General features: G+C 37.5%; 1 protein-coding gene across 1 annotated transcript; it reads left to right on the top strand.

The window, feature by feature from the left end:
• Window positions 1-2,499: 2,499 nt before the first annotated feature.
• LOC135468601 (dynein axonemal assembly factor 1-like) lies at window positions 2,500-14,264 on the top strand. The gene is made up of 15 exons (XM_064746943.1): window positions 2,500-2,627; window positions 3,516-3,694; window positions 4,285-4,405; window positions 4,960-5,051; window positions 5,248-5,469; window positions 7,336-7,502; window positions 8,945-9,019; window positions 9,170-9,234; window positions 9,703-9,788; window positions 10,124-10,350; window positions 10,617-10,689; window positions 11,636-11,692; window positions 12,354-12,388; window positions 12,766-12,837; window positions 13,221-14,264. Exons 2-15 carry the CDS (start codon window positions 3,535-3,537, stop codon window positions 13,704-13,706), a joined length of 1,938 nt encoding a protein of 645 aa, XP_064603013.1. The 5' UTR covers window positions 2,500-2,627; window positions 3,516-3,534; the 3' UTR covers window positions 13,707-14,264.
• Window positions 14,265-14,352: the final 88 nt, after the last annotated feature.

Below are 14,352 nucleotides of genomic sequence, written 5' to 3'. Positions count from 1 at the left end.
AAGTTTGTTATCCGAAGACTGACCTATTCATGTGTAACAGGACAGAGTTTGATGCTGGGTGTTAATTGTAAGCCAAATCAGTATGGTATCACAACTTTCACATAATAATCAAGACTGAATGGAAAGAATCTGAAGGTTTTCTTAAAGGAAATGCAAGTATGTAGGCATATAGTTGTTTGCAACAACACTTTGTTACAAGAATTGGATCACGCATTTGTGAGCATGTGTTATACTGAATTCTGAGTCGTGATGAAGCGAGCGATACAAGATAAGGTTGTATCGCTCGCAAACCAACGTGGCTAAAGTTGTAATTTTATGGAAGTTGCTGGATTGAATATATATTTTGCATAAACAGGTCTGTCGGCTCAACCACGACATACAATACAGGCCAACTCGGGTAAGTTGGCCACGTTACTTTGCAAGAGCTTCCACCTTATCTGGACTAAACCTGCATGAACTTGCGACACTCCTGAAATGCCAATTCAACTTACTATACATGAAATTTGATCCGCCTGCAAGGCAAATGAGGTAGTAAATGTCAGAAGGTTGTGAGAAAGGAACACAACATGAATCCAAGTTAAAGGAAGTAAACCACACTATTAACAGTTATTGTAGTAGCAGTTATTTGTGGTTTTGACTAGTAGGAGAAAGTAACTTGAAAACTATTTCCGTGAAGTTTTTAAAAATGAGAACAGAAATGGATGAACACTTCAGTGATGTTTTTGTGAGGTGATGGAGAAAGTAACAGAATGGACACTTGGATGATGGGTCAGTATAAGCAGAAAAAGGAAGTATAACTCGATACTCTTGGATGAGTCTCCTAAGCAGCAGCAGAAAGTAAGTTGATATCTCTTGGATAATAATTTCATGTGCTGGCATACAGATGGAGAAAGTACATCTAATTTGACATACAATGATAATTTCTTGTAGGGGTAGGAGAAAGTAACTGGACTAACATGGGTGATATGTTTTTGTCAGCAGATAAAATATGTTAACTGGATAACACTGATTTGCTAATTTGATGAAAGCACATGGAGAAAGTAACAGGAAAGAACACTTGGGTGATAATTCGGGTGATAATTTGATTAAAGGATTGAGGTGGAGAAAGAAACTGGATAAACACTTGAGTTGCAATTTGATGAAAGGATTGTGGTGGAGAAAGAAACTGGATAAACAATTGAGTTGCAATTTGATGAAAGGATTGTGGTGGAGAAGGAAACTGGATAAACACTTGAGTTGTAATTTGATGAAAGGATTGTGGTGGAGAAAGAAACTGGATAAACAATTGAGTTGTAATTTGATGAAAGGATTGTGGTGGAGAAAGAAACTGGATAAACAATTGAGTTGCAATGTGATGAAAGGATTGTGGTGGAGAAAGAAACTGGATAAACACTTGAGTTGCAATTTGATGAAAGGATTGTGGTGGAGAAAGAAACTGGATAAACACTTGAGTTGTAATTTGATGAAAGGATTGTGGTGGAGAAAGAAACTGGATAAACACTTGAGTTGCAATTTGATGAAAGGAGTTTGGTGGAGAAGGAAACTGGATAAACACTTGAGTTGTAATTTGATGAAAGGATTGTGGTGGAGAAAGAAACTGGATAAACAATTGAGTTGTAATTTGATGAAAGGATTGTGGTGGAGAAAGAAACTGGATAAACAATTGAGTTGCAATGTGATGAAAGGATTGTGGTAGAGAAAGAAACTGGATAAACACTTGAGTTGCAATTTGATGAAAGGATTGTGGTGGAGAAAGAAACTGGATAAACACTTGAGTTGTAATTTGATGAAAGGATTGTGGTGGAGAAAGAAACTGGATAAACACTTGAGTTGCAATTTGATGAAAGGAGTTTGGTGGAGAAAGAAATTGGATAAACACGAGTGGTAATTTGGTATTAGCAAATGTATAAAGTAAGTGGGTGCAACTCAGTAAAATGCTTCAGTGAATGACATGAATGAACATGGCTTTTGATTAAGGGGTAACTTGGAACCAAAATATATTGTTGTCTTTGAAAAACTATCCTGAAATGAAGATCTAACCTGTTGTAAGCAGGTTCTGCTCCGGCAAACATGGCCATTTTACATTAACCAACACGAATAGCTATGAATTAGCATCAATAATATAATTACAAATGGTTATATTTTTCCTTTTCGCACTAGAGAATCACCAAACCTACTGGGAACTTCGGGTAAGTTAATACGACCCAGAACGAGCAAAAATCCTTTCTTGAATTTTCCCTGACGACGGTTTTCAAACAAGAATACTCCAATGTGGTATTTTACACTTCGTCATTTTATTTTTGAAGTAACGTTAGACGATTTGCACCCAAAAGATTTGAGGGAAAAGCTGGAAGAAAAATGAGAGTATAAAGTAAGCTTTCTCTGTTGGAGATCTACGATCAATTATTTTTTCGACCGGTTGCTTTCACCAGAGCCTATCAGAGTGATCTCCCTTTATTAACTCTTCATTTATTTACCCTGATACCGTGGTAACGGGAGACTCGAAGAAGCAAGTTAAGTAGCAGACGACCAGCCTGGACTTGTGCATTGTATATTTATCTGTTGGGCCGTAAGTTTGTAAGAAACATTTCTAGTACTATCAACACAGGCTGTCCAACACAACAGAAGTAAGTATCTTCATGTGGTTCAGGCTTAAAAGGCAAAACGTTTACGCACAGGACTGCCGGTATGGCTTTTGCCAATGTCAGCAAGTGCGCGTTCGTTTTTTTGTTAAGTATTATCACCGTTTTAAAATAACTTCATTGGCCGACAGCTTTAATATTTTAAAACCTAAATTGATAGGTGATTATTTCACAACAGATTGTCCACATTATACAAATTTAGTGACTTCGATTACGAAACCTTTCGATTTGAGCATAGGCCTATGAAATGAGCTCATTCTAATCTACACGATCTTGTATTTGTAGAAATACATGCTGGTATAATTTATATTCATTAAACATGGCTGAAGGTCAGTGACGTCCTAACCGGAGGGCCCAGGGGCCCAGGGCAACCCTTTCTCTTTCAAGTGGTGGGGAGATAAATATGCTTGTCCCCTCCCCCCCACTCATACACACTTTTTATGTGTCAGGGAGAGATCTCAACCACTACTATCTAGGTTCGTGGAGCTTCCGGGGCCAAGGCGGCCCTCGACCCTGACCTTACATGCTATGATACTTGGATTTTTAAATTTCTTCTGATGCCACTGAATGATAAAATGCATATGGATAGTTATGAAATCTTCATATTGTGCTCATCAGTTACTACATCTGGATGTACTACTTTTTGATGCAGTCCATGGCAGCCGTGTATCCTATTGAGAGTAATCATTAGATTAAAGCTGGATAAACTTTTCATTGTTTGCTACATGCGATAAATTTCTACACCTGTGTATTTAAGATTTCATGGAGGTAATAAACTCTTTTTTTTTATCAAAGTATACCTTGTATGTGTACCTGTACCTATAAACCACAAAAATGTTATCTATTAATTATTCTTCTAATATTTTGGATCAGGATTCTTGGGAAGGACAAGATGCCACTTATAGAGGAACTCACCGCAGAAATTGAATCCAATCAGACACCATCACTTGGGACCAGGATTGAAATAGAAACTATCACAGACTCCAATAAAGAAGAAAACACGCCATCTGATAAAGAACTCTGCTTGGAGGAGAACGACAAGGAAAACAAAGGTAGTGGTAAATAAATTACATGACACACTCTGAAGAATCAGATGATAGCACCATATTCATTTATGTGCTTTCTTACATTTTCTCATTTATTGTATTTCTAAAACAGTATGCACATGTTTCAGGTCTATAAATTTAATGTGTAATGATACTGAAGATTTTGATTTTGTTGATACTGTTTCACCTTCATTATATTCCAGATTTCCACCATATGATTGCAAACACCATTAATTACCTGGAGAGAATGTTACTTATCATATACATAATAAAGTTTTCAAGGCACATGACAGCATTGCATTTAGTGGAAATGGTATTAATGTTAATTCAGATAAGTAACATCATACTGTGGGCAGCATTGCAGTTAATGGCTGCTGTCAATGGTGTGCAAAATAGAAATTAATGCATAAGCTACGCACACATGACACACTGATACCCCAGTGTCCTGCTGACCTGTACATTTGAGAATTATTTTGTATAATAGCAGTCCCTGTTGAGTGTTCTGTGAACAGTCTATTTAACACTTTCATTATCGAAAATCAAGTTCATACTTGTCGTACATGAATGTACGCTTTGGCTTTGTTTTTTTCTTCCAGACAAACTAAATGTGAAAACAGCCATGGATTCTAATCATAAAAGTGAAAAAGGTGCTGGGGACCAGGAGAATGCTAAAAACGTTGACATGACAAAGAATGACAAGAAACCAGAAGGACCAAGGTATTGGATGTTAGAGTAAAACTGTCTGGTTAAAGTCATATCCTGAAAAGCTCAGTGACCTGTGAGTTTTTAGAAACTAGGACAGCCACAACCACCATTCCCTCATGCTACTAGAATGTGTGTTAACCAGTTAGTTATTCAGTCATCCTCTCCATCACAATTAATATCACAAAGCTTTAGCAAAGCTTTGGCCAAATTCATCTTTAGATTTCTCAGTCATTTGTCCCATACCGATCTGGAGGTTGGGTGTGTGTGTTAATACATCACAAAACAGTTGGTGGGCTTTTTTGGTGTGAGTTTTGGTGTGAGTAAACAGATTCAGCACACCAAATTGTAACTTGGTATACTATTTACTGTGACCAGTTACAGATCAAGTTCAACTTTTGGGATGTTTTTAACAAAATTAAGGTCTTTTTTTTTGTTCTGTTCTGGAATAGTTACACATATGTGTATTTATTATCTCGACTGCGCAAACTGGTAGGGAACATACAAGAGAAAACAATACTTCCAGAATGCTTTGTTTTGATGGTTTAACAGCCTTCTTTCTTCTCCAGGCTCACAGCCAAATTTTTGAGACAACATTGTAAGGATATGAAACTGTATACAACTCCAGAGCTAAATGATGTACTTTATCTGCATTACAAAGGTAAGGTTTATCACTTTATTACCTCAATTTTGATTCTTGTCTTTGTGTATATATAACTGAATGCTATATAAAATAAACATGTTAATTTCCATTTTCATACTTGATTGCTCTCCCACTCCCGCCAATCCACATAAAAATAAATAGTTTGTTCTCTGTTCAACAAGGGCTTATCAGTGAGTGGTGTTTTCTGTTACAGGTTTGTCAAAGATAGAATGCTTGGAAGCATACACAGGATTGAAATGTCTGTGGCTGGAATGCAATGGCTTGACAAAGATTGAAAACCTAAATTGTCAGAAGAAGTTGCGATGTCTCTACCTGCAGCAGAATCTAATCAGAAAAATAGAGAACTTGGAAGACTTGGAGATTCTTGATACCCTCAATGTTAGCAACAATTCAGTAGAGAAGATTGAAAACATATGTAAGTATTTTACTGCCTGTGGCTGTAATAATTGCGATTTAGGTGGCCATTTTTAGCTCTCCTGTATATAGTACAGGCGTAGCTTATGTCGTATCCTGAGCGTCGGCATCATTGGCTTCCAGTAATAGAGAAAGTAATATTAGGAGTGGTGTCTTAAAAAGGACTGCATGTATTGAGCTCAGGATTTGCACACACGTAAAACAGAGTAACATGAGGGTGATATTCCAGCATTGATTTCATGTGTACTTATTAAGTACCGTAAATTATTGAATTCCCTACTTAGTGAATTATGTATTAGAATCAGTGTTAAACAAAATGTTAGGGGTGGTATCTCAGAAAGCACTGCATGTATTGAGCTCAGGGTTTGCTGACATGTAGAGCAGAATAGCATGAGGGTGATATTCTAGCATTGATTCCGTGTCTACATATATGGTATTGTAAATTACTGAATTTCCAACTTAGTGTATTATGTATTGGAATCAACGTGAAACAAAATGTTAGGGGTGGTATCTCAGAAAGTACTGCGTGTATTGAGCTCAAGGTTTGCTCACATGTAGAACAAAATAGTACGAGGGGGATCATTGATTGGATGGTTGCATTTTAAATACTGTAAATTGCTGAATTCTTGACAGTGTAATGAGGGACCTCCGTGGCTCAATTGGTTAGCGCTCTAGCGCAGCGTAATGACCCAGGAGTCTCTCACCAATGCGGTCGCTGTGAGTTCAAGTCCAGCTCATGCTGGCTTTCTCTCCAGCCGTACATGGGAAGGTCTGTCAACAACCTGCGTATGGTCGTGGGTATCCCCCGGGCTCTGCCCGGTTTCCTTTCACCATAATGCTGGCCGCCATCGTATAAGCGAAATATTCTTGAGTACGGCGTAAAACACCAATCAGATAAATAAATAAATAAAAAAATAACTGAGTGTAATGTGTATTAGAATCACGGTTAAGCAAAATGTTGGGGTTGGTATCTTAAAAAGTATTGTATGTATTGATATGAAGTTTTGCATGCATATAAAGCTCAGTGAGGCAAGGGGGATGTTCTATCATTTATGGTCTATGAGCACATTATTTACCGTACATTACCAAATTCATGATTGTAGTTCTTTATGCATTGAGCTGAAGTTTTGCATTCATGGCTAGCTTTTTGGTAGCCTTGCTACCAAGTCTAAGTTGTGACTAGAGAGACCTTCTGACATTATTCATAACATGAAAGTTATCAGCTAGTCGTATGCGGATAGATCAATCCAATTTTCGTAAAAGGCTGCTTAGAGACCACCACGAGACTAATACAGGACCACTTTGCTAACTGAATGTAATTCCAAAAACTATTTAGTTATATCTTTTTTCAATCAAACCTAGGAAATGTTAACAGAAATTGGTATACACATCTCTTATAGAAAGTTCCATATGAGATCATCTGATGAATGAATGCAATGCCAGCCAGCTAACATCTTAAAATAAAGGAAGACATACATATGAAGTAAGCTACAGCAAAATTATCTTGGAAGACAATATCTGACTTACAACTTTATCTGAAGGCATTGTCAGGTATAGTTTTCTACGATATTCCGGTACTAGCAATTTTCTCCCATCTTTTCTGCTCAGGGGAAACAACCCATGTTCTGAGACTATTCAGGAAAGATAACTCATGTCTTAGCTGTAGCATTCCATATAATGTTCATGAATTGTGGGCTGAAATTTATTGTAAAATGGTACGTGTGATGGAAATTGAAACACACAGTTTGGATATATATATGTGGACTTTAATTGCCTGAGTTTAAAATTTAATATATCCATAATCTATTTGTAATTTTTTTTCAATCCCTGTTGGCATCAAGTTTTGAGTTCTAGCTATTGTTTTCAGCTTGTCTGAAGGTGCTGCACACTCTACAGATATCACACAATAAGCTATCCAGTGTGGAGTCAGTAAGTCATCTGGCTAAGTGTGAGAGCATCAGTGTTCTAGACCTGTCTCACAATAAACTAGAGGACCCTGCAATCATTGATGTCCTGGCCAAAATGCCACAACTGGTAAGTAGTCAGTCTTATGTCAATAATTGCCTTGTCTTTGATTAAAAGGATTCTCTTCATGTCATCCATTGTTTGGAATTTGTTTGTTATGCATGTGATCAAAAAAAGTGACAAAAACTTTTTTATTTTATTTTTTTTTAAATAACGCCTGTCTGCTTGTCGGCGACAGGCAATTTTTATCGGTGACCGGTCACAAAAAATTCACCTGTTACAGCAGCAGGTAGGCTCAGTAAGTTTACAATCATGTTTAAGTCAATATCCTTGCATGTCTATATTTGTGAAGTCTGTAGATTTACTTGGCGTTCCCATAATCAAAATGTTGTCTTAAGACATTGTTATTTTCAGGCCGAACAAGTCATCACTGTTAGGACATCATTTAGTGGATAAGGCCGTCGTCAGTGGACCTATCGTGTTTACACTTTCAATTCCGAGATCAAATGTACTTTCAGCGTTAAAGAACATGCTTCGGTTATAGTAGCATCAGCAAAATTAGAATGCAAAAATGCTTCCTAACACTTTTTCGCCAGAGTCCACAGCTATGACAGAAGGAACAGCGCCAGTCCGCCTGAACCACAGAACAGTCAGTGCAGAGCAGTGAATCAATCAAAAATTTAAGTGTCATGCATGATCCGCAGTCTCTCACCATTGCATTTGTAGTCCGCGTGAGTTGCTGGCCACCATCATATCAATTAAATCTTCTTGAGTACAGTGTGAAACACCAGACAAGTAAAAAAATAAAAAAGATGTGGTTAATATTTATTGTCCCGGCCTCTTCCTATTGCCCCAAAGCATACAGCTTTAAGACCGAGTTCTAACTGTTCTTACTTGAAGACTAGGTGCGGTGTCGCAGGAGTAAAAGGGAACAACTCAAGACACATGAATAGAAATCTAAGCACATACAGGCTTAATGATTTCCCTGATTGTTTCCCTTGAATGGGAAGCGCATGCGTACACAAATACAGACTGAACTACTGCTGGTACGTTTCATTTTGATGATCGACTGTGTAGAAGTCCCCACAAAATATTGAAAAAAAAGGGAGCTTCAACTGAACCAAATGTTCCTGTTTGTAGACTGATATTGCTTCCCCAGGGTGGCGAGGTTGACGGAAAATAATTTCGCCAAACTGAGATTATATATTGGCAAAGTGCCACAGTGCATTGCGATCGATATTGCCAGCACAGATCATAGAATTTCTAAAAGTCAGACTCATGGGGACAGGTGGATACCTGTAGGTGACAGATACAAACAAAATCTACCTGTCTCTGTGACAAGCGGCTTTAAAAAAACTTTTCTACCCGTCTTTTGAACAGCATTACCATTGTCGGTCACATTCTCAGTATTTTGTTGACTTTGAAATACGGTACATGTATTCTTATTGTTCAGTCTTTTACATGTACTCCCAGATGAGCAGATTCTATTTATGGATGATTTTGTTTTGTAGAGAGTGTTGACACTAACGGGTAACCCCATTATAAAGAATGTGAAGAATTACAGGAAGACTTTGACAGTAACTCTGGTAAGTGTAATGATACGGTTTATTATTGCCAACTCATTGTTTTCAAATTTATTCATTTTTCTTTATCAAAAAATTATAATAGTTTTAAATGTCATAAAATGTGTGGCATTAACAGTAATATACCTGTATCTGTAAAACTGTTCTTTTCAGAAAAGTCTGACCTACCTGGATGATCGTCCAGTGTTTCCTAAAGACCGTGCTTGTGCTGAAGCCTGGTAAGATTTGGGCTGATTGACAAGTGATAAATGTTTATACATATAGTATTGTTCATCCCAACTTAATAAGAACTGGGGCTGTTTCTGCAGCATGAATTAAGTGTTCATTTTTTTCATTCTAGGGGATTTAAGTTGTGAAAACCCAAAAAGTTAACTGTTGGAGAAAAATGTCAATTTTTTAAATCAGTAAATACATGTAGATTTATGAAATTTAAGTCCCTTGTAGAATGTCATGAAGACAAATCTTAAAGCAAAGCTTAAATTCACAATAACTACTACATTTGGCAAGAGTTTTAGGATAATTCATGATCCATAGAGAATGACCCATAAAAAATTAGGTGTAAACAATTTGACCGATGTACTAAGCTACAGAGGCCGTTGTCACAGCTATAACTGAACATAAATGTGTGTAGGTACAGAGTCATTGCAAACTTAGTTTAATTGCTTGTCACTTTGTTTTGACCACAGGGCTGCTGGGGGTGTGCAGGCTGAGAGGAAAGAGAGAGAAGCCTGGGCAGAAAGGGAGAGGAAGAAGATACAGGATGGTATTGATTGTAAGTGTTACGCATTCAGGTGTCTGAAAACCTGGGTGAAGGACATATCACTAGATTGAGATCTGGTGGTGGCTTCCATACAGACATGTTGCTTGATACATTTGAGGTAACCTTAGCTTCCAGCTCATCCAGTGACCAGTGGATAAAGACGTCGAACAACCAATCTTACTTTCAAAACACAGATGGCTTTGGTGAAATGGGGAAAAGGAAATGACCGGTATATATTCATCCCTGGGTATGCAACCATGAACTATATAACACTAAGTACCAATTGTTTTGAAAGAGGCGAGATGTGTTTTGTGTCAAACGCTATATTATTTATTCTTTCTTATCAGATATGATGGATTTACGAAGAAAGGGGATAGCAAAGAAATTGGAGCGTGAACTGAATGAAGAGCGTGAGAAAGAGGGCAAAGAAGGGAAGGTGGAAGTGGATGTGGATTCTGTGGACTGGTTGTATGGGACATATAAAACCAAGGATGGCCAACAGCGGACGTTTGAGTCAGCTTACAACTTGAAACGAGACTCTGAATCCGAGGATGTGGAGGAAAATCCTGGTCAGGTAAATCAGGCACTGTTAGATTTGCTGAGGTTTTGTTGGTTGTGCTTTTTGTTAACTTGACAACTGAGAAATGTGCGCAAATATGGTAGTGAAGACTGAGTGACAAGTTTAATTTTCGTTTTGATTGGACTTTAATGTCACACTCAAGAATAGTTCACTTATACAATGACATCCACATTGACCATTGAAAATATTTACAAACATCAGCTGAGATAATATTGTTATGTAATAAGGTATGCTGATGTGCTTGATATTTGTGTTTCCAGAAAACATCTGACCGAGAAGAAATTCCATTCATTAAACCGAAAGAGGAGGCAGAAGGAATATTCTCTTCACAGAGTAAGTTCTGTTTTGTGATTTGTTCAGCACCATGAAGGATTGGTTTTGGTGGAGTGCTTAAGAGGCGTGTCATTCAGCTGTTGGGACACACAATGTGTTGGTTCATTCCCAGCATTAAAAAGGAAAATCCTTAGATTTCTTCACCTTCACTGCTTGCAGAACCCATAGACCTGTTTAGGCAATTGTACATAAGGTTTGTTAGAGATCACTTGGCTTTATGCTCCACCAATATGACTTGCATTTGGAAATCACATGTCACTGATGTTAATGTCAGTTTCTTGCCCAAGGTCTGTGGTTTTCTCCAGGTGCTGTGGTTTCCTCTACCCATAAAACTGACTGCCTTTGCTCTAGTGAAATTTATGCCTTAGTCAAGGATATTTCACTTGCATGACAGCTGTCCACTATATTGGTGAAAGACCTGTGACTTGTTGCCAAATATTTCTTTTTAGATCGAGATATTCAAGCAGAGAGGGTGCCATCATGGCCAAGGGGCTTAGCACGCACAATGACCCGTGAGCCTCCCTCCAGTATATAAGTTCATATCAAGCTCATGCTGGCTTCCTCTACTGTTGTAAGTGGGAATGTCTGCCACCAGCCTGCGGATGTTTGTGCTTTTCCCCAGGGCTCGTATAAGTGAAATATTCTTGAGTACGGTGTAAAACACTGATCAGATAAATAAATATCCAAGCAGAGGTCAGGGGAGGTAACTATGCATCTCTCTTGCTCCTTAAAGGACCTGGTAAAGCTACTGCTGACCAGGCTTTATATGCAAGTTTTACTATTATGTATCAGCATTTAAATAAAATGCACAGTTCAGAAAAATGTAAATGTTTTTTTTAAATGTCTTGTTATGTATGGTAGAAACGCTACAAGGCATACCTTAGACTTCAAAACCAGTCATGACAACAGTTCTTATCAATCTAAATAATGTCTTTCGTTTCTTCAGAAACTCAAAGAAATCAGTCAGAGATATCCTCCAGAGTGTTGATTACAGAAGTACCAGGTAAAAGTGAAGGGATAGAAATCTCCCTACATGCATCTTTATTAAAACACATGCAGTTAGAAGGGGAAGGTACTACACAGAGCAATAAATGTTAGGTTTTCAAAATTCCACATACTTATAGTTTGTATCACCCTAATTCTTCAACCTACTCAACCACCTCTGCATCCAATATTTTGAAACATACTCAGTGAACTTAAATAATTTATACAGTTTTTTAAGCTTACATTTTTAATTAGTTTTATCATCATTTTCATGATAATTGTAAGCATAAATTTTACTGAAAACATTGCTTTAGTGCTTGAAAAGATTTACGGTATATGACATCATCACTATATCTGCAGAACCACTTCACTTAAGAGTTTTAAAATTTGTTTACTTTTTGTCTCTATTTCCAAAATAAAAGTCTTTTGAAAATGAGTCTCATAACTTAATAATATACAGTTATGCCACTTTTTGTGATGTATTTAATGTCCACATTGAATTTGAAGAAATGGGACAATCGTGTGTATATCATTCATCAACACCGAGCCAGGTGCATTGTGTATTATATGTATTATTCTCCCTACCAGGGCAGATACATCTGAATCTTGTGTTTATTCAGTTTTGGTGTCACCTGTAGGTTGTTAACTTAACACTGCAACAATTTGTCTGTTTTGTACAGATGAATCAGACCGAAGGCAAGATGAAGACTTAGATGTAAGTGCATATATAGTACATGTAAATCAGATATTAAAAACTTGTTGCAAATAAATGTTTGTCTCACTCCCTTATTACTGGGCACACCAAGACGATGATGAGGCTGATTTGCATTCTTTATAACCCTTTTCCCCTATGCATCACTTTATGTCCATTATTTTCACTACCAGTTTTTTGAGCAGTCAGAATATTTCTAGTTCAACTTATTTGGTTGTAACTAGTCAAAATTTTATGACTGAAAATATATTTTTTTGACAACTTTCCTGTGTTCATTTTAATCAGATGCCAAGGAAAAGCTTTGCTGCGCAAAGACCTGTCCATTTGTTTGATGAGACTTCATTGAGTGTTTTTGAATGTGAGACGTGTTTCCTTTTCAGGATTTACCTGACCTAGAGGATGTCGATGTAACAGTTCAGCCGGTGACAGAGCAGGAGCCGTCTGTCATGAGGGTAAGTGTTCATACACACACTCTACAAGACTTCTGCATTCAAAAACTGTATTTGCAATCAATGCAATTACAGTTTCACAGTGAAATTCTCATTACTGGACCCTTGTTAAAACAAAGCCACAACAAATGCAGTGCATGCATTAGGTCCCATCAATTTCCTAATGCAAAAAAAAGTTTGTGTAAAATAACAAACAGATTTTGCAGTTTCCATACTATTTACAGGTAGACTGGCAAGCACCAATGAAGCTAGTCGTGTATTGTCGTCATCATGAAGTGTCAGTTGTATTCTGTCTTGGTCATCCATTATTTACATATACTGCTCTGAACACTTCATGTTATGGTATTGTACATTTAAGTGATTTTTTTCTTTGTTTTAATCATCAGCCTGCTTACAAACCAAAGATTGAGATCCTGTCAGATGATGAAGAACTAACTCCTAGCAGTTTCCTGAAGAAGTGTGGTGTGAGTATAGAAGATATCACACCTGAAACCAGTTCGGAAACCTTAACCGCCAATTCTGACACATGTCTGACAACATCAGCCCCCAGTGAGCAGGCTGTACCGCTGGTAGGACCAGAAGATGTGGAACTCAGCACGGTGAACACTGCACCAGCAGCCACTACTCTAGAAACACCAGAATCTTATGACACTGTTCAGCAGCGACACTCTGCAGGTCTTCTTGAAGACATGCATAAAGTGACAAGCTCAAAAATATCAAAGACAGGAAAGCTAGAATATGGCCCAAATCAAGATGATGAAAACTCATGGGAAGAAAGAACTAAAGAGCAGAAAATATGGGACTTGGCTAAAAATATTGGTGTCAGTAAAGACAAAGGAGATATAAACGTGGAGTTTGACCAACTGGATTAACTAAATGTCTTTCTCCATTTTTCATATTTCTCCTCACTAAATCAGCCATTTTCAGTGTAGATACATCACAGATCAGCCAGCTGTATGATACAGGATTCATTCTGTCTTCATGAGCTGTGAAATCAACAACTTGTCATATAATCACATATATTCATTGATGTTTACAATGTATGTTTTATCATCTTCAGAAATATATTTAATGAAGTTCTCATTTGTTTGGGGTGAAACATTCATAAAATCCATTTGTCCACCAAATATGTTGTCCATTAAGAACAGACGAAAATATTTCTTCCTGCCTTTCTTCATGGTCCCATGAATTTCCATGATTCTAGGTTTCCCATGAGGCACATGAAGCATGTACAACTTTGTGGTCATCGTAACTTGTGATGTGTGTATTGTACGAAGTTCTGTCTGACCAACAGTCGTAGTTCTCCTTGAAACTCTACATACTCCAGTCTTCTCCACTCACGAAACAGACCTCAGTATTATAAGGGAAATATTCTGAGTACAATCTTCAATCCAAATCAAATATGAATTGTTCCCCTCAGTATGTGAGGGCTCTTGCCAAAGTAACATTTTTTTTTTCTTCTCAAAACTGGAAATCATAATCTCATGGAGACAATGGACATGTAATAAAACATACTGT

The sequence above is a fragment of the Liolophura sinensis genome, chromosome 6 (assembly GCF_032854445.1).
Source record: "Liolophura sinensis isolate JHLJ2023 chromosome 6, CUHK_Ljap_v2, whole genome shotgun sequence".
Taxonomy (NCBI): domain Eukaryota; kingdom Metazoa; phylum Mollusca; class Polyplacophora; order Chitonida; family Chitonidae; genus Liolophura; species Liolophura sinensis.
This window is presented reverse-complemented; position numbering and strand designations above follow the sequence as displayed.